This window comes from Budorcas taxicolor, unplaced genomic scaffold (genome assembly GCF_023091745.1).
Source record: "Budorcas taxicolor isolate Tak-1 unplaced genomic scaffold, Takin1.1 scaffold233, whole genome shotgun sequence".
Classification (NCBI taxonomy): Eukaryota; Metazoa; Chordata; class Mammalia; order Artiodactyla; family Bovidae; genus Budorcas; species Budorcas taxicolor.
Genome location: NW_026291827.1, coordinates 143,502 through 164,207, shown reverse-complemented (window position 1 = coordinate 164,207; position 20,706 = coordinate 143,502). Strand labels below are relative to the sequence as shown.

Below are 20,706 nucleotides of genomic sequence, written 5' to 3'. Positions count from 1 at the left end.
CTGAGGGTCCCTACAATAAGAGAATTACAAAAAACAAACAGGCAAACAGAACAGAATCAACATTCTAACAGTCTATGCAGAGATTCTGACTCTCAAGGAAAAACAGGAGCAAACAAAAGCCCATACCCCTATATCCCCAGGCAGTATGGTGACCTCCTCATGGGCCTGGAGCCTTCCGTCCTCCAATAGCGTTTTGGCTTTGCAGATCCAAAAAGTCCATTAAAACCATCTTCCAAGTCAAAAATTAATTTTCTCCAAAGAGACATCAGCCTCCCAATCAATTAAATATTCATCAGTCATTCCTTTGGCATTTATCCAGGGAGTACTTGCTGTGTTCCAGGCAATACACTGCCTTGGGAACATGATTTACATAAAACCCAATCACTGTAAGTGTATAATTCATTGATTTTAGTAAATTTATAGAGTTGTGCAACTATCACCACAATTCAGAACAGCTGTGTTACCCCCAAAAGTTCCCTCTTGCCTGTTTGAAATCAATCCTTGCTCTCCACTCAGCCCTAGCAACACAGCACTGACTGGCTGGAACAGGTTACTGCTCTTAGAATAAAAGGCATTTGTGGTGTTAGAGGTAAAGAACCCGCCTGCCAGGGCAGGAGATGTAAGAGATGCAGGTTCGATCCCTGGGTCGGGAAGATCCCCTGGAGAAGAGCATGGCAACCCACTCCAGTATTCTTGCCTGGAGAACCCCATGGACAGAGGAGCCTGGTGGGCTACAGTCTATCGGGTCACAAAGAGTTGGACATGACTGAAGTGACTTAGCACACTTGGAATAAACAGCCCATTTGGGAGACACACTAACAAATAAATGTACAAAATGACTTGTAAGAAAGAATGAGGAGGGTAGAATAAGAGGGTGCAGGCCTCTCTGCTGAAGGGGTACCTAAACTGGCTCCCAGAGGATGGGACAGGGAAGGACTGAACACTGAGTATGTGCAAAGACCCTGAGGTGGAACCATAGCTTGTCGTTTTATAGCAGTTGCTGACAGGGTGGCTAGAGCATGGGGAGCTGTGTGCACGTGGAAGGAGTGGTTCAAGATGAGGGCAGAGAAGTGGGTGAGGACCAGGCCATGCCATGTCCTGGGGCCAGGCTGGGGCTTTGGAGTGTCTTAAATAGGAGATTTGTGATTTTAGGAAGATTACTATGACTGCTCTTGGAGACCAGAGGTAGTGGGTCAAAGGTAGAAGTGGGGAGGCCAGTAGGAAGACTAGTGAAATGGTCCTAGACTGGGGATGGCATGCGTTAGCAGTGGGGATGGACAGAGGGGCGTGGATCTAAAAAGACAGTTGGGTCAACATACCCATATCAGACTGCCTATAAACGGTGTTAATACCAAATGCAGACAAGGATGCAGAGAAGCTGGAGGACTGATACAGTCCCCGTGGGAATGTAGAATGGTACAGACATTCTGGAATTTCCTTTCAAAACTAAAAATGGGTTTACCATTTGACTCGGCAATTGCACTCTTGGGCATTTATCCCAGAGAAATGAAGACTTATTTTCATACAGGAATCTGTACACAAACGTTCACAGCAGTTTCATTCGCAATAGTCAAAAGATACTTAGCCACTCCAAGGAATCTACCCAAGAGAAATGAAAATATATGTCCATACAAAACATTCATAGACACACTATTCTTAATAGCCCAAACCAGGAGTAATCCAAATATCCATCAATAGGTGAATTAAACAAAACATAGTATGTCCATTCAACAGAATACTGCTCAAACATAAAAAGAAACTAACTACTAATATACATAACATGGATGAGCATCAAATCATTACACTAAGTAAAAGATGCCAGATACAAAAAAATATGTACATATGACTCTATTTATATGAAATGTCTAGAAAGAAAAATCTATGGATACAGAAGCAAATTAATGAGGCTGAGGGTAGAGATAGAGTGGGAGTAGACACTAACTTCAGAGACATGAGGGAACCTCTAGGGGTGACAGAAACACTCTAAAACTGGGTTGTGGTGATGGTGGCACAACTCTATAAATTTACTAAAATCACTGAATTGTAGGCTTCTATAGGGTGAGTTTGTGAAAATTATAGCCAGAAGGCAATGGCACCCAACTCCAGTACTCTTGCCTGGAAAATCCCATGGACAGAGGAGCCTGGTAGGCTGCAGTCCATGGGGTCGCGAAGAGTCAAACAAGACTGAGCGACTTCACCTTCACTTTTCACTTTCATGCATTGGAGAAGGAAATGGCAACCCACTCCAGTGTTCTTGCCTGGAGAATCCCGGGGATGGCGGAGCCTGGTGGGCTGCCGTCTATGGGGTCACACAGAGTCAGACACGACTGAAGTGACTTAGCAGCAGTAGCAGCAAAGTGGTCTGAGAAAGAAGATACTTGGAGTTAGACATACCAGGACTTTGAGATACTAGATACCCTCATCTTTCCAAGTTCGGGAAGCACTGGGATCCACCTTAGAGTTCAGGAACACAGGAAGACTGCATCCAGTGATCGGTGAGACCACAGTAATGGGAGGCATCTGTTCCTGGAGAAGAAGGGACGGGACCCTGGGCACTGGGATAGCCCAGGCAGAGGAATGGAGGGCAGCATTGGGAAATGGCTCCTGAAGAGGGGGGATGATGGGTCCTGTGGTACCTGGTGAGGGGGGTCTCTCAGTTGCAAATGTACGACCTGGTTTCACTGCCCATTTGGGGGACTGCTCTTATGCCCTTCACTTTCACAGACCCCTCTGCCTTGTTCCGAGCACGAAGAAACAGCAGAAAGGATATCTACCAGCCACCTCTGGCCTCTGACATTGAGAAGATGAAAACCATGCACCTCAAGGAGCAGAAAGCGTTTGCCTTAATCAGAGAAATCTTGGGTAGGCAGCCAAGATTACCTATCAGTGACCTTCCCACTTGCTGGTTCTTAACACCAACTTGAACAGATGTGGTACAATCTCTTTTCTTTTTCTACTCTTTTTGTTCTGTTTATTCATTTGGTTTTCCAGGCACTGGTCAACCCCCGATTAGTGTTCTAGATGTCTCTTGAGATGTGCATTCACATGAGACATTTTGTCTCTTCATCTTCCAGGGGAGTCTCTCCGGGAGTCCTCTGACAAGCTCTTGTAAAGACTGGCTACTGTCATTCTGAGGTCCCTCTTCACTGGGCCCTGAGAATTCTCTTTGTTATTCTACTGTGTTGAAGCTGTGGCCTGGATCTCATATTTTCATCCTTCTTGGTTCATTCCTTTGTTTCATGAAACACACTCTCCCATAGCTTCCATGACAAGGAGGCCATGCTTGCGTTTGTGCTTCCACTGGCCAAGCACGTATGGCTAAAGCACACAGCTTTAGTAGGAGCTTGCGTAGGAATTGCATATACAGAATGAAGAACAAGAGGGGTGTGGGCAGAACCCCAATAAGTCGTCTTGATGTCGGGGGAGGGGTGCCAGAATGCATATTCCCAAGCCATGGACCCAGAGATTCCGGTTCAGTAAGGTTATGCATCCCCCACATGATTCTAACTTCGGGCTTTCTCAACTAAATCTTTGTACCTAATGGCCCTTAGGTCACACTCATCTGTTTACAGGTGAGCTGCATGAGGGCAGGGAACACATCTGTCATCTTTATCACTCTATCCTGAGCATTGCAACTTGGCAGAGCACCCCCTTTTTTTTTGCCATGCCGCACAGCATGTGGGGTATTAGCTCCCAACAAAGGATTGAACCCGTGCCCCCTGCAGTGGAAGCCCTGGACCACCAGGGGAGTCCCTGGAGCCCCATTTTTAAAAAATCCTCTTTAAGAAACATTCAGACAGCACAAAGTCCGTGCAGGCACTATTTAAAGTGCTTTATGAACATTAACTTTTTGACTCCATCACAACTCTGTGTGACGGAATTTTCATCTCCACTTCACAGACGAGAAGAAGGAGACTCAGAAGGGTTAAGTCACTTGCGAAGGGCACATGGGTAGGAAATATCAGAGCTGGGATTTGAACCCAGACAGAGGCTCACGGCCTGTGGACTTTGCTCCTTTCTGCTGTCCTTATAAGGACTGGCTCCTTTGTCACCAGAGGGGCGAGTGACAGGTCTACAAGACCTCAACTGTTCTGAGCCATGTGCCCTTCCACATCTTGCCCTGCGCTTGGTAGGAGTTGGGGCTTCTCCCTGATGAGGGGCTGTGCCTCCCTTCCCAGCGTACCTGGGCTTTCTGTGGATGCTGCTGCTGGTTGCCTATGGGCAGAGGGACCCCAGCGCCTATCACTTCAACAGACACCTCGAGCACAGCTTCACCCAAGGCTTTTCAACTGTGCTGAGCTTCCAACAGTTCTTCACATGGGCCAACACCACCCTCGTGAGCAACCTGTACAGTCATTATCCAGGTATTGTTCCCAGCCCAGGATGTGTATCAGCACCTTGCACACACTCCTTTCTTGGAACAGCAGTGGGTCACTGCCTCAGCCTTACAGAGAACCAATAACCACAGAACGATATGCTTTGAAGGAGAGACCCGCTGAGGGCCCCTAACCCTTCCAGAATGCAGCGTAAAGAACCTCCTTCTTAGATAACTGAGCCAGAGTTGGCCAGGTGGAAATGATGTGGCAGGCAGAAAGGACAACATAAGTGAAGGCAAGCCTGAAACACCAAGGCACTACACTTCCTGGAACTACAGAGTGTTGAGTGTGGCTGCCTTGTCGGGTAGGAGTAGAGGACCTGTGAGAAGCAAAGCGGGACAGAGGAACAGGGGCCACATCATGAAGGCTCTGGAAGTTCACAGTTTATGTTTAAGGAAGTGAAGAGCCATTGACAGCTTCTTTGTGAGGCACTAACAATCAGTTCTGTGGTATAAATAGCACATGGAATCTGAAGTAGAGGGTAGGTAAGGGAAAGGACAAAAATGGTCTCCAAGATGTCGCCTGGGTAGGGTGTGTCATTCCTCAAGAGAAGTTATGCAAAAAGTAGACCAGGTCCAAGGTGGGGAGATGGTGATGAATGGTTGAATGTGGTTGGCCATGAACTTCTCTTGGCTGATTCTACGTGGGTACACTGGAGGTCGTGTTAGCATCCAGGCCAAAAAGCTTGGAATATGTTACAATGATGCTGATGGCTATATTTACCCATGTGTTTCTCATCCCCAGGCTTTGTCACTGATGGGAACGCCAAGCTGGTTGGTAGTGCCCAGATTCGCCAAGTGAGGGTCCAGGAGAGCTCCTGCCTTCTTGGCCCGCAGCTGCAGGCTTTTCTTGACAGGTGCCGTGCACCATATTCCCTGGATGTGGAAGACCTGTCAGACTATGGGGAAGGTTGGAATGCCTCCGTCCTCAACAACAGCAATGACTTTTCCCAGGCTTGGCGGTACCAGAGCCAGAGCCAGCGCCGAGGGTATCCCCTCTGGGGCAAACTCACCATGTACCGGGGAGGAGGTTACGTGGTCCCCTTGGGGACTGATCGCCAAAGTGCATCAAGGTAAGGCTTACTTGATTCACGTGCAGCAGAGGAAAGACATTTGCTTGATTCCAGGTCTGATTGGCGGGTGCAGCCTTCAAAACAGGGCTGAGCCAAGCTCATTTTATCATTGTGGGGAGGGCCTGGGGGATTCAGAGGCACTCAGGTAGTATTTTCAGGCCACTGGGAACTATGTAGTCTCCAAGTTGGAAGAGAGATCCTGCCTCCAGGATTCTCAGCCTGGGCACCAAGCCTGGTGGCCTCAGTTAGAAACAGTAGAGAGATGGGGAAGCACCACACAAAGCACCCACCACCAGGCAAGTAGGAAGTGGTTAGGGCTCTTAAACCTTAACCACAAATTTGCAAGTTCTGAGGTTTTACCTACTCATAAGCTAACATGCTAGTTTGTTTCATGGATGCTGGCAGAAGACACAAGACTCCTAGGTCAGAGAAAAAGGATTTCACTCCTCACAGCAAAAAACAGTAGCAGAGCTTCATGGTAATGGGACAGTCCCCAGGAAGGGCCATGATAGATGCTTGCCCATGCAGGGAGTGACAGTACCAAGGAGGAACACTGCATGTGGAGCACTTTATCCACTGTTCCTACAGTGGCGGAAGCAAGCCTGCTCTTTGTCTGAAGGAGGACGTCATCCCATTGCTTGAAGCTGCCCACTGCAAACTCAGCACTGAGATGAGGCCTGGGTAAAGCCCAGCCAGAACCTTGCGTTTCTGGAACACTCGGCATGAATGTGTGGGGACACACAGGGCTCACGCACACTGCCTCTCCCAGCACGCTCTAGTGTTGGTGGTTTGAAACCGGGCACTGCTCCTGTTAGCGGTGTAGATCCAGGTGAGTGAGTAAACCCGTGTGAACCCCTGGCTCCTCCGGTGCATTATTACAACATCAAGGAACAGAGGTAACAAACTCCAAAAGAAAACACCTGGCGGGGTCCCCTGGGATTAAGAACAGGCCAGAAATAGTCTATTTCCACATAAGAGGTGTTTTCCTGCCACTCAGAATTGACACATTCAGCAGGGTGCATACCCACCAGAAAAGTGAAAGTCGCTCAGTCACATCTGACTCTTTGCGACCCCATGGAATTCTCCAGGCCAGGATACTGGAGTGGGTAGCTCTTCCTTTCTCCAGGGGATCTTCCCGACCCAGGAATCAAATTGGGGTCTCCCACATTGCAGGGAGATTCTTTACCAGTTGAGCTACCAGGGAAGCCCCAAACTCACCAGGGATGGGGCATATTTTAAAACAGACCCATCATTACTGCTCTAATAACAGCTATTATTATTAATACTGCAAGCACACACACACATATTTCTATTTTCTCTTCATAATGATCCCGAGGCACTGGTGTTAACACCACTGCAGATGAGGAAGCTGAGACCTCGAGATGTTATCAGCTTGCCCACGAGGCAGGCAAGTTTTGAACCCAGGTCCCTCTGGCACATGCTGTTCCTACACCTGTGAGCAGATCTCTGGGAACTGGTTTTGTGAACTTTCAGCCCAAGAGGGACTGTGGCAGCTATAGCTGCTGCCTGCCAAGCCCCTAATGTTCTATGTGGCTCCTCTAACACCATGTCCTCAAACTTTAAAATGCGTCAGATACGAAGTACTACATATAAGATTGGGACTTCCCTGGTGGTCCAGTGGTTAAGACTCCATGCTTCCACTGCAGGGGGCATGGATTTGATCTCTCTGGTCAGGGAACTGAGATCTCGCATGCTACTCCACATGCCAAAAAAATAATAAAAATGAAAATGAAATAGACTAGCAACAAGGATATATTGTCCAGCACAGAGAATTATAGGCCTTACTTTGTACTAACTTTTAATGGAAGTTATTAAAATCTATAAAAATACTGAATCACTATGCTGTACACCTGAACTAACATTGTACATCAAGTATACTTTAAAAAGATAGACAGAGATGGATAATGGTTAAAACAAACCAAAAAACCACATCATAATCCCTTGGATGGCTCACCAAAGCACAGATTCCCAGGTCCCCACCCCCAGAGATTCTGACTGGGGAGATCCAGGGTGGAGCTTGAGAATTTGCATTTCTAACAAGTTTCCAGATGATGTGATACTAGCAGTCTGGGGACCACATTTTTAGAACCTCTGCACTCCTAGGAGCAGCCTGAAGGCCCTGGGGCCTGGGGCGCAGAGGAGAAACAGAGGGAGGAATCTTGACAGCAGGCATTGGGCTCCTCCCTGGGCTGAGAGGGCAAGGAGCCCCTATGTATTGAGACACCCCTAAATGCTCCTCTTCCCACAGAACCCTCCAGTATCTCTTTGACAACACCTGGCTGGACAGCTTGACCAGAGCTGTGTTTGTGGAGTTCACGGTCTACAACGCTAACGTCAACCTGTTCTGCATTGTCACTCTGACCCTGGAGACCAGCGCCCTTGGTGGGCAGGCTTGCCTGTGAACCTATCTGCATGTTCCAGATGATAGACACCCCTCCCTCTGGGCTAGGGCTCCTCACCCCCAGGCCAGAGCTCCAGGGCAAAAGGTTGTTTGGGCAATACTGCCAAAGGGTCTTAGTTCTGCCTTTGTCCCTAAAGGCAAAGTTTCAGGGCTGCTCCACCCTTCTTCCTGGCTGCCTGCATTTCTCTCTGGCCTGTCTCTCAAGTCTGGGAGACAGTTGGGGTCTGAAGGCAGCTCACGTTCTTGAGCTTTCCACTCTCCTGTGTGTGGGGATGGGGGCCTAGCAGTGAAGGGCTGGGGAGGGGGTGACCTGGTAACAGATAACTTCACCTAAATCACACTTTATTTACGGTATCTCAATGTACAATGCAAAAGTTACGTGCAACCTACACGTAAAAGTCCATTTTACATCAAATTCTAATACACACATACCAATATATTAAAACATAACTGAGACAAGGGCTTCAAAAATAATTTCCTTAACTACATGTAATACTATTTTGTGTTCTATTCTTTCTCTCCATTCCCTGCTTTCCACCCTTTTTTTAATGCTAATCATAATCCACTAAAAACAGTGATTTAAGGCCTCTTCAGCTAATAATCAATTTTCCTAAAATCAACCACCTCTTTTTTAAAAATAAAACTTTTAAAATATGACCTTTTTTTTTTCCTGCCCACTCTTTGTGGCATGTGGGATCTTATTCTCCTGACCTGGCATTGAACCTGGGTCCCCTGAAGTGGAAGCACAGGGTCCTAACCACTGGACTGCCAGGGAATTCTGTAAATTACATATTTTAAAAAGTAATATTTGTAGTTCTTTTAAAATTTCAGGACTGTGGAAAGTGCAAAGTAAAAGGCTTTCAACTTTCATTATCATTCGCTACTGTCAAAAGTTTCTTTCAAATCCTTTTTGGGGGATTTATTCGGACGTCTTATAATTTCCTAGTTCTTTTTGCCATCTCTCTGGCTGTTTAAGAACCTTTTAAACAATTGTTCCCAACACAACCTGATTAATTTATTTCTACAAATGAGAAGCATGGTGTAGGTTTCTGGTCTAGCTGATTCAGCAGCCCACTGATGTCAGCAAGGTCTCAGGTGACTTGTATCTCTCCAGTCTGCCATTTTTCGGACTGGCTTTATCTTTACAGGCAGTAGCCTTATTAGTCAAATTGGTTTAGGAAAAGACATAAATGGATGAAAAAGAATTCTAAAAAGGTTGAATTTTAGGCATATTGGTTAACAGCTGAATTGATCTCCAGCGTTCTCTTTAGATGAAACGGCCTTAAACAGGCCAACTTGGAGTAAATTGATGTTAGGCAAGCAGGTATGCTGTGGCTGGAGGTGATGAGGGTACAATGGCCGATGCTGAAGGAAAAGGCCGGAGGCTGTCTTCTACTGCAGCCCCCCTTGTCCCGTCAGATACGTTTCTGGCCTTCCCCTTTCATTCCCTTGGTCTGTGGGTTAGAAGGACCTCTATCTTCTTTTCTGCCCGTGGCCACCCCTCAGAAGGGCTTGAGTTCACTTCCTCTCACTGATGACTTCCGGTATCGAGTGCGCATGTGGCCGCGGGTGAGGAAAACACGCTCTGCTTTGCAGGAACCTTCTTTGCACATGCGCACCTGCAGAGCCTGCACCTGTACCCCTTTACTGACGGCTGGCACCCCTTCGTGGTAGCCGCGGAGATCGTCTACTTCCTGTTCCTCCTCTACTACATGGTTGTGCAGGTGAGGGGCGGGCTTGCGGCTCCATGAGTGAGGACGGAGTGGGCATGCGCCTGCCTGGTCTCTCTCCCTACTCCCCTCTTCCTCTCAGGGGGCCTAAAGAAGGGAGAGGAAGATGTTCTGCTTAGCTGAGTGCCATGGCAATCTTCCACATTCCCAGCTCAGGCACCTCTCAGGATCTGAGACTTTAGGATGGTCCTTCCTGGGTGGTCTGTAGGAATTAGGGAAAATCCCCTTTCCCACATTTACCACCATGTTGCACACTGATCCATAAACCTGGATTCCACATGGTCTCTAAGCACTGCCAATTCAAAACCACCAGCCAACAGTTACCTAATAGCAGTTTAAGTCCCTGCATTTCTCTAACAACATCAAAGGAGGCCCATCCACCACCCACCTTTCCTCTCCATAGCCCTCACACTCTGCCTGCAGCTGCTTCAGAAAGCCTCTAAAACTCTTAAATCCTTCTCATCACGCTGCTTAAACAGTTAAAAATCCCTCCATCTCTTTATAAAAGAGGTGAATTTAGCCTCTTACCAGCCAAACACATGTCCTTCTTCCAGAGGAGTGGGAAAGAGGAGGGAAGTGGAACAGACAACACAAGATTCTCTTGCATGTAAGGAAAAGGGCTGAGAGGGAGGGCGAGACCACAAACTGTTCTCATTTAACAATAACTCCTATTCCCCCTAAGAAAACAACTTATAAAAAAAAACTGATTAGGCATTGAACCCCCTAGTGGATCAGTGGTAGAGAATCTGCCTGTCCATGTAGGAGCCATGTGTTCAATCCCCGGGTTGGGAAGATCCCCCAGAGAAGGAAACAGCAACCCACTCCAGTATTCCTGCCTGGGAGAATCCCCATGGACAGAGGAGCCTGGCGGGCTACAGTCCATGGGGCCTCAAAGAGTTGGATATGACTTAGCAACTAAACAACAAAGCATTAAACTGAATGTGAAGCTCATCTCAGACAATCTGATAAAGAGGTTGTAAAGACAAATAAATCTCACCCTTGCATATCTTCAGGCAGATACACACCCACTCTTAAAATTAATGTTGATTAATCCTTAAGAGGACTTGGAATACCACTTATACCACTATAGGATTGTTTATACCACTAGAAGGCAATAGCACCCCACTACAGTACTCTTGCCTGGAAAATCCCATGGATGGAGGAGCCTGGTGGGCTGCAGTCCATGGGGTCGCTAAGAGTCCGACATGACTGAGTGACTTCACTTTTCACTTTCATGCATTGGAGAAGGAAATGGCAACCCACTCCAGGGTTCTTGCCTGGAGAATCCCAGGGACAGGGGAGCCTGGTGGGCTGCCGTCTATGGGGTTGCACAGAGTCGGACATGACTGAAGTGACTTAGCAGCAGCAGCAGCAGCAGCAGCAGGATTGTTTATACCACTAGTTCAACCTAAGTTCACCTGTTAATTGTGGTAGCCACCTGAGTTTGCTAACTGCCTTTACCAAATGGAAAAAACAGACTTCTATGTTTACAACAGGAGGTAATTTTCCAACTTGTAACCAAGTGGCTTGGCGCCTACCTTCCCAGAGAAACTGGGAGATAAGGGCTCTATCTTACTTGATGACTACATTTCAAAGAGATGACTCCTTGGCCCTTGAGAAAAAAATTTCTGACTTTTAACATTGGGCAAGAGGATTGTTTTTGTTTCCCTGATGGCTCAGACAGTAAAGTGTCTGCCTGAAATGCAGAAGATTTGGGTTTGATCACTGGGTTGGAAAGATCCCCTGGAGAAGGAAATGGCAACCCACTGCAGCACTCTTGCCTAGAAAATCCCATGGATCGGAGGAGCCTGGCAGGCTACAGTCCATGTGGTTGCAAAGAGTCAGACAAGACTGAATGACTTCACTTCCCTTAAGAGGATTGTTTAGCTTTAAAAAGATGTACATACATCTCAAAGTAAGGGTCAAGTCAGTTCTTATGTATTGGCTTTTATGTGTGTGTTAGTCACTCATGTCCGACTCTTTGCGACCCCATGGACTGTAGCCCGCCAGGCTCCTCTGTCCATGGGATTTTCCAGGCAAGAGTACTGGAGTGGGTTGCCATTTCCTTCTCCAGGGGATCTTTCCAACCCAGGGATCAAACCTGAATCTCCTGTACTGCAGGCAGATTCTTTACTGTCTGAGCCACCAGGAAAGTTCTTACATCTCAAAGAGGCAGAGAAAGAATTCACAATTATAAGTTTTCTAAAGTAAATGCTTTTTTGAGGGGAGAGTTTTCTTCCTCCCTTCTCCCCCTGCCTTTTTTTTTGCATCTGAGAGAATTAAGTGCTTTTTTATTAGATCCTGTACTTTCTCTTAAACACCCACAAATCCTGCAGCCCCGACTGATGATGGGGACAGGTGAGGTCCATGCACAGGATTGGGGAGAGGCCCCTGTGCTCTATGCATATGAAGCCAGGGCTCTGAGAAACCCCTAGGGATCCACAGCCTTTGTTAGAACCTCTGGCTCCTTTCCCAGGGCGATCTCCTGAGGAAGAAAAAGTGGTGCTATTTCCACAGCAAGTGGAACATTCTGGAGCTGGCCATCATCCTGGCCAGCTGGAGTGCCCTGGCGGTGTTTGTGAAGAGGGCCGTCCTGGTGGAGCGTGACCTCCAGCGCTACCGAAAACACGGGGAAGAGTAAGTGGCTCTGCCTCAGGCCCCAGCTCCTACCACTAACACTGACACTGCTGCCTCCAGCTCTGAGTGGCCCAGAGGGAGGCTTCTGAAATCCTGCTGGCCCTCAGAGGATCCAGGGTTACTCTTTAAAAAATAACTCTAGCTGTAGCACTTAGACTTGGGGTCTGAAGCATACACAACTGGACAGGACTCAAAGACAAAAACAGAATCTTTTGCAAATCTTACCAAAGCATAGGACTACGTGACACTCTGTAAGGTCCTCTCCGGCTTTGGGGGCAGGGTCGTTGCAAGTATTAGTGCCCAGTCAACCCACGTCTGCTACCATTCGCCAAGAGTCCACCCTGGGCTGTGCAGGAGGTACTAACGTTGGATCCTCAGGAGAAGCCATGGAGGTAGATGCTGTCATCACTCCAGTTCACAAATAGGGAAATTAGAGAGGTAATGGGACTTCCCCAATGCCACAAAACGAAAAAGTGGCAGAGAAAGAATTCAAACCTAGTTTATGTCTCCAGGATCTTGGTACTCACTCTGAAACATCCATTGATTGTATAGATATGGCTAACATTTATTGAGTCATTGTTGGATACCTTACACTTTCATAAAAAACCACCTTAAAAGCATTATCTCATCTACTTTAATCTTCCTAGAACTTCTAAGAGATGATGTTATCCCTTTTTTGCAGATGAAGTAATTGAAGCTCAGAGAGGTTGTCTCTGCAAGGTCACACAGAAAGGAAATGCAGAGCTTAGAATCTGAACTCTGCACTCTATCCTAGACTGTGTCCTTCATTAACAAACTTCATTCACAAACCCCTCAAAGGGGAGAAAATGGAAGGCAGGAGGTTAAACAGAAGGATGTTTTTTCTCAGGCATTATATACATTAAATGCTTTTATAAACTTCAGATCATATAATTTTTTTCTATAACCTGTTCGCCATCCATGTCCATAGATACAGGTATAAGTCATACTCCATAATGTACCAACATTAAGACTGAACTGACATTCAAAGGCAGACACAAAAGGGGCATGAAAGGCAGGGCAGGACGGCAGGAAGAGCCTGGACTGTGGAATGAGACACAGCTGGATTCCAACTCTCATTCTTCCACCACTAGTTTTATCACTATATCACTAGCTATGTGACCTTGTACCAACTATCTGTCCTTATTTGTAAAATGGAGATGTGATATCTCACCCGGTGGTCTTGAAGTTCAAATGGAACAATGCAATTGAGGTTCCTCAGCACAGCAAACGGATAGTACTTCCATCATTCCTTTAAATGTAAAGATGGTGTGGATACACACTCAGACAGGTATGCAGGAGGACGTGGCATCCAGTGACCCCCAAAGCAGAGGGGAGGCTTGTGGAACTCCCTTACTTCTGTCTTCTCAACTCTGGGAGGATTCCTCCTTTATCAATCTTCTTCAGCTCTGTGGCCATTAACCAAGATTGTCAGGTAATAGTCCTGTGACCACCACCAGCACCATCCCTTTTGTAAACAGGACGCTCACCCTCACCATGACCACCATCTCTTGAATGCCTGGCTGGGGAGTTAGGACAGCTCTGTCCCCAGACCATGATCAGGCTAATCTTGACAGATGAGTGCTGGCTGAGGCTCTCACCATCTCTGAGACCAGTCTCTCCATTTGGTCCCACAGAGTGATCAGCTTCAGCGAGACTGCAGCAGCCGATGCTGCCCTTGGCTACATCCTTGCCTTCCTGGTACTCCTATCCACAGTGAAGCTTTGGCATCTGTTCAGGCTGAACCCCAAAATGAACATGATCACGTCAGCTCTGCATCGTGCCTGGGGGGACATTTCAGGCTTTATCGTTGTCATCCTTATCATGCTCCTGGCTTACTCCATTGCAGTGAGTGGCTCCTTTGGGAAAACTTTCTGGGCTAGTCTCCTCAGAAGTAAAGGCTGCTCAGTGGTGGAGAGTTGGGGGGCTAGGAAAACCCTGGGAATCTGAGGGAGATGGTGGATCTTCTTTCTGAGTCTGCAGCCTTTCAGCTGGGAGCTCATGAACTGGTCACCCCAAATGGCAGAGGCTGGACACCTCGGTTGGATAAGAGTGAGGAAGTGTAGTCTCTATGACTGAAGGGACCAACTATCTGCCACGAAGGACTCCTTTCTTTACCTACTATGCCTTAAGGGCCAGTTGTCCTGACATCCGTTACCCTGACATGCACAGAGCCCTCCCTCAGGCCAGGGGATGCAGAGGTGAAGTGGGCAGTCCCTGACCCTGAGGTGGGGCAGAGATTGGGGACAGAAGATGGACATGACTGCAGGCCATGTTGGTGCCTGATGCCCTACACATGAGGCACGAACTTAGAAGGGCCGAAACCACTTCATTTAGCTCCTTAACACTGAGAGCTTTTTGACAATCATGCTCTTATGTGACTGAAAACAATTTTTTTGAACTATCAATTATTTGTTTTACTATCGAGTAAAATGAGAAACAAAGACCCTCTGCCACATGCTGATTTCCATCTAAAGAAGCTTCAGCCCCATCCTCTCCAAGTCTATGATTCCCACTGTAACCCAGGCTCCCACCTCTCTGCGACCCTTCACCCAGTCCCAACCCACACCAGCCCCCTTCCCAGTTCTCACCCTGCCCCATCCAGTCTCTCACCTCTGTCATCTCCCTGGTGTCCATACCATACAGCAGTCCATCTTATCCTAGACTTCACTCCACCTCTAACCTTTTCCCTGCCCTTTCCACCCCAGTCCTGGCTCTCACTCCACTGACCCCACCTCATCTTCCTCTCTCACCCTCAGAAATGGGATGAAGTGTGCTGAATAAGTGATGGAGGGTATTGGCTAAGAAGCTGGAATCTGGCTTTGTTAAAAGTACCCCATCCCATCCTTTAATTCATGCGGATTTTTTCAGTCCTCCATCTGCAGTGTGTGGGCTCCAAGGACACTGCAGTGTCTTGTGGGGCCAGGAGTCACCAACTCAGGGCCGAGGAACTGCTGGGCTTCCCTTTGATGCAAGAGCTATGGGGAAATCTTTGAAGAGGGGGTAGCTATGGTGAGAGGAGACCATGGTGGGGAGGCTGGTCCTGCCCAGGCAGAAGCCTGTTGTGCATCCAACCCAAATCCCCCAGAGCAAAGAGGCTGGGGCTGCAGAGAGCGCAGCACCATTACTGAGCCTTAGAGTGACCATCTGGGAGACCACAGCAGTGGCCTCCGAGTGTTGGTGTGTGAGCCCAGGTGCATGTGCATCCCCTACAGAACTAAGTGTGTACACACACCCATTTGAAGGCCCTGTGACATGGACAGTATTGCCAGGCCAAGGATGTGGCTGATCCAGACTGCTGACTCTGCTGTCAAACAACACCTTTTGGGGGTGGCATGGTTTCTTTCCTTGTTCATAAGGACTCTTTCCTTAACAGTCAAACTTAATCTTTGGTTGGAAACTCCGTTCCTACAAAACCCTCTTTGATGCGGCAGAAACAATGATCAGCCTTCAGCTGGGAATCTTCAACTATGAGGAGGTAATGGAGGAGAGAGGCAGTGAGGGGGGTATGGATATTACCATCAACACCAAACCTTTATGAAAATTAGAGAAAGCACCCCTCAAATGCCTCCCCAGTGGATGTCACACCTTGGGTCCATGACCTGGCAAGCGCAGGGCAACTCCACACAAATAAAAATGTTCCCACAGCTCACCCTGGGGACCCCTGTCTACAGAACATCAGACACTGGCTAATCAGGGGAAGGCTGTGCTGGTGGGTGTCTGGAAGGGAATGCTCCTGAGGCTAGCCAGAATGACACCCGTATTGGAAACGGCAGCAGTGGGGAAGAGAGGGGTTGCCCTTTCCATCTCCGGGCAGCTTTTGAGAGCACTGCCCACACTCTCAGCCCCCAGGCAGAAGGGAAACTTCCTGGCTCCAGGATCTGCCTAGCTCTAAGGACCAGCTTCCCTCTGAAGGTGCCTACTGAGGGAAGTGACCACTAGCACACAGGACCCTGAGGGATGATTCTGGTTCTCTCCCTGACAGGTCCTGGACTACAGCCCAGTGCTCGGCTCCTTACTAATTGGGTCCTGCATCGTTTTCGTGACATTTGTGGTGCTGAATCTGTTTATCTCTGTCATCCTGGTGGCGTTCAATGAAGAGCAAAAAAATTATCAGGTGGGTCCCTTTGGCTTGGTCTTCAAAAGTCACTGATCTTGAACTAAGAAGAGGCTGGCTGAGCAGCATTAGACATTAGGGGAACCAAAGGATCACTGTAGCTCAAGGGCCTCATTTCACAGGAAGGGAAATGGAGGCCCAGAAGGAGGAAATTAATTCCCCAAGATCATAGCAAATGAAAGGCAGACTAGAATCACGTCTCCAATTCCCAGCTTGGGACTCTGTTCATTACATCGGTGATTCCCAGCTATGCCTGTACACTAGAATCATCTGGGGGCTTCAGGAAATGCCTGCTACTTCACCTGAGGCAAATAAAAACAGAATCCCTGGGGGAAGGATCCAGCCACTGGTATTCCTAAAATTTCTTGTGTGGTCTGCATGTACAGTCAAGACTGAGAACCCCTTGGATTTAGGTGATGACAAACAAAAGTTAATATTTCATGAAGTGGACTGTCTCCATTCAGAGATCTGCAAAATGGGGTGTAAGGCAGGAAACTTTTATAGGATAAAGAATAAAGGATAAGGAAGTAGAAAATAGAAAATATCTGATTGGCCAGGGCCACAGAGTCAGCCTTGTTTGGGGTGAGAAGGAAGAGGAATTAAGTATAGAGCCTGGAGTGGTCTGGCGTCTGGGGACTGGCTGACTGGCTATACTGCATTGCTGGGGGAGCCTTTACAGAGACACAAAAGATATCCAAGTTTCAATTTGCTGACATGGCACCCTGGGGAGGAGTGGCTCCATCTTGGGGATAGAAATTTATTTCAAGATGTCATATGGTCACTTTGGCTTTAATTTGAGAAACCACCAAACTCTTCTCCATTTCACATTCCCAGAAGCAACACATGAGGGTCTTTGTACACAAATTCCTAATAGCCTTTGTTGGGGGTGGTAGAGGACATCTTGTCATTTTCAGTGGAGGGGAAGAAGGAAATCCCTGGGGATAAAGGCAGGAGTGAATACCCTTAAGATTCCCAGAAGAAGGTCAATTCCAAAACAAAAGCAACTCTAAACAGTGATATCACTTTGGCAGGGACCAAAGTGGATGATAAAACCATGGTTTCCCCATAAGAAAGAAAAGCCCCTGAAGAGAACAGCTCTACATCAGTCACATGGTTCTTTCTCCCTCTGCAGCTGTCGGAGGATGGAGAGATCGTCGATTTGCTACTGATGAAGACACTCAGTTTTCTGGGCATTAAATGCAAAAGGCAGGAGCCTGGAAGCAGCAGTGAGCAGCCTGAGTTGTTGTCTGAGGTCTGGCACCCTCAACCTGTTTCAACTGTGCCCCCAATTTAAGCTGTTGGTCCAGGCATGATCTGTAGAATAGGGGAAGGCCAGCACATTAGGCCTACACTTACCAGTGATTCTGTAATCTCTCCAGGTTAGTACTTTTCTGTGTCCATATTAGAGTCACCAAGCCTGGCAAGCAAAAAAAGATAAGAGAAATACATACATATAGTTGCCACCACTATGATACTGTTCAAATGTATTTCCTCCTAGAAATAAAACAAATATTGTCTGGAGTTCATGGGGAAAAGATCCCCTCTATAGACTAATTATTTCATCTTCTTGGTCAGTCAGGAGTTGCCTTTGAATGATTCTAGTTCAGGGTTTCCCAAACTGCGGTCCAACAGATGCTAATGGATGTTGTATTAGTTTGCTAGGGTTGCCAGAACAAAGTGCCACAAACTGGGTAGCCTAAAACAATGAAAGCGTATTGCTCCACGGTTCTGGAGGCTAGAAGTCCACAACCGAGGTGCTGACAGGGCCATGCTCCTGCGGCAGGCTCTATGAAGGAGCTCCCTCTTTTAGCTTCCAGCGTGTGCCAGCAATCCTTGGCATTCCTTGGCTTGTAGGTGCGTCACTGCAGCCTCTGCCTCAGTTGTCACATGGCCTTCTCCCCAGTACGGGGGCTGGGACTTCAGCCTATCTCTTTAGGGGACACAATTCAACTCATAACAGGTGTCGTCCTCCCTTAAATGTTTCTAGATCAAATGTGGGAAACACTGGACATACAAATTCTTTAGCATGGGAATTGTTAGAGCTTTTAATATGCTAAATGCATATGGTGAATCTCTTGGGATAGTGTGAGCAATAACATGTGTAATGATTCCCAAACCCCTATAACCAAGGCTTCTGGTATGACAGCACTTCAATCAGGGCTAGTGTTCTTTAGGCAATATTTTGAGAACTGCTGATCTATACTAGTGGTTCTCAATCTTGCCTACATGCTAGAGACCCCAGACTTCACCCCAATTTATCTATCAGCATCTCTGAGTCACAGGCATCAATATTTTTTATGTCCCCTAGGTGATTCCAATGTGCAGTCAGACATGATAAACATGCTTTAAATTCTGAGAACCATAGATCTAGATAATAAAAGTCTTCCAGGTAACTGTGAGGATAAGTGTACATTTCCGCTCTGTTGCACAGTGGAAGCACCTGATGAATCCTTTCCAATTTATCCTGTCTTGTCTCTCCTCACACACCCATTGGAGCAGATACTCTAGGTTACCTGCCCCAGATCCATTCCATGCTTTCCTCCTTGCTGTCAGAATCCTGATTTATTCAAGTAGCCACTACCCTTACCCCATGTGACACACAGCAAGGTGAGGCTGCAGCCACCTCAAAGTAAATCTCAGTCTGTCTTGATAATAGCCCTTGACAATGAGCCATTTAGGCTGGCCACATGATCCAGTCCCACTCCAGTACTCTTGCCTGGAAAATCCCATGGACAGAGAAGCCAGGTAGGCTGCAGTCCATGGGGTTGCTAAGAGTTGGGCACGACTGAGCGACTTCACTTTCACGCATTGGAGAAGGAAATGGCAACCCACTCCAGTATTCTTGCCTGGAGAATACCAGGGACAGAGGAGCCTAGTGGGCTGCCGTCTATGGGGTCGCACAGAGTCGGACACGACTGAAGCGATTTAGCAGCAGCATGATCCAGTCTGGCCAATGAAAATTTTGAAAAAAGGTCTCTGGGACACTTCTGGGAAAGGTCAGTTTGGTAATAAAAAGAGATGAGCTCAAGGGCTGCTGAACACTGTCTGGTATAAGACTGCTGGAACTCTGACAGCTACCTTGAGACCATGGGGTACAATCTGAAGATGGCAGAGCAGAAAGATGAAAGGAACATGCATACTTGATGAGGTCTTTAAATAGCTAGTGTAACAATGAAGCTGAACTACTGCCAGTCTTCTATCTGGATGAGAGCTTAAATTTTCTTTTATGATGGTTGAACCAGGATCCCACTCTACTACTAACAATGGATCCTTTACAAACAAAGAGACACATAACATGACAATGCACATAAAACCTTGGGGGATTTATCTTCTATCCACCCCAAAACCCATCATCCATTATGTATTTTGTCATGAGCTACATTTTCAGATACTCATCAAATAACTCATAGCAAAGTGTACACATGTCTTCTGAAAATATGGCACAGAAATCAACCCAAACACATACTGTCTGTTTGTTTTAAACAGGAAAAGTTCTAAGATCTGGATTAGTTATAAATTCTTCATTTCTTTTTCCAACTACTCCACTTCTCTATTGACTGTAAATATCAAATTGTAAACTTCTTCCATTGTATTTCTGTGAGAGAAATAAATATATCTGCACAGAGAGATGAAGTGAAGTGAAGTGAAGTGAAGTGAAGTGAAGTCGCTCAGTCGTGTCTGACTCTTGGCTCCTCTGTCCAGGGGATTCTCCAGGCAAGAATACTGGAGTGGGTTACCATTTCCTTCTCCAGGGGATCTTCCTGACCCAGGGATCGAACCCAGGTCTTCCACACTGGAGGCAGGTGCTTTAACCTCTGAGCCATCAGGGACTGTCACAAAGAGATGAGCAGACCCCTTTGAGACACCTGAAAGAAATGACCACCTAAATTTCCAGGTGCCTGTACCAATTGTATAATGAGATGACCTTTCACATCTCAAGCCATGGATGCTACAAAGATAATCAGATGGAAAAAAAAATTTTAATCCCCAATGCTTGTTACATTAAGAAAAAAAAAAGACACACTTCCTACTGCTTTGGCATAAGGGCCCATGACATAGCCCACAGATTGGTAAGTGACCCTGTTCTTTGTATCAAATGAGTTATTGAAGCTGGGAATAAATATTTTAGGGGATGGCTTGCATTATGCTGAAGTGACTTGCAACAAAACAATAAAAACAGAACACTGACATTATGGAAGTTAACCAAGATCTGGAGTTTAGAATACAGCACTGTGAATCAGTCAGCATCCCAAACAGTGGCAAGTAGAACTGAGCTTAAGAGCAGTTGACTGCAAATTGGACTGATGAGCAAGTTCTGCTACAGACACCTAGTT

The 20,706-nt window shown here is 47.0% G+C and overlaps 1 protein-coding gene across 1 annotated transcript in view; it reads left to right on the top strand.

The window, feature by feature from the left end:
- The window catches only part of LOC128071153 (polycystic kidney disease protein 1-like 2), a gene marked incomplete at its 5' end in the record, with an annotated part of 45,200 nt that extends 27,534 nt beyond the window's left edge, over positions 1 to 17,666 (top strand). The window contains 10 exons of the mRNA XM_052664117.1: positions 2,725 to 2,862; positions 4,179 to 4,364; positions 5,121 to 5,448; positions 7,718 to 7,851; positions 9,467 to 9,594; positions 12,077 to 12,237; positions 13,893 to 14,103; positions 15,632 to 15,733; positions 16,241 to 16,372; positions 17,505 to 17,666. Of these exons, the coding sequence (XP_052520077.1) occupies positions 2,725 to 2,862; positions 4,179 to 4,364; positions 5,121 to 5,448; positions 7,718 to 7,851; positions 9,467 to 9,594; positions 12,077 to 12,237; positions 13,893 to 14,103; positions 15,632 to 15,733; positions 16,241 to 16,372; positions 17,505 to 17,666 (1,682 nt within the window). The remainder of the gene's footprint in view (positions 1 to 2,724; positions 2,863 to 4,178; positions 4,365 to 5,120; positions 5,449 to 7,717; positions 7,852 to 9,466; positions 9,595 to 12,076; positions 12,238 to 13,892; positions 14,104 to 15,631; positions 15,734 to 16,240; positions 16,373 to 17,504) is intronic.
- Positions 17,667 to 20,706: the final 3,040 nt, after the last annotated feature.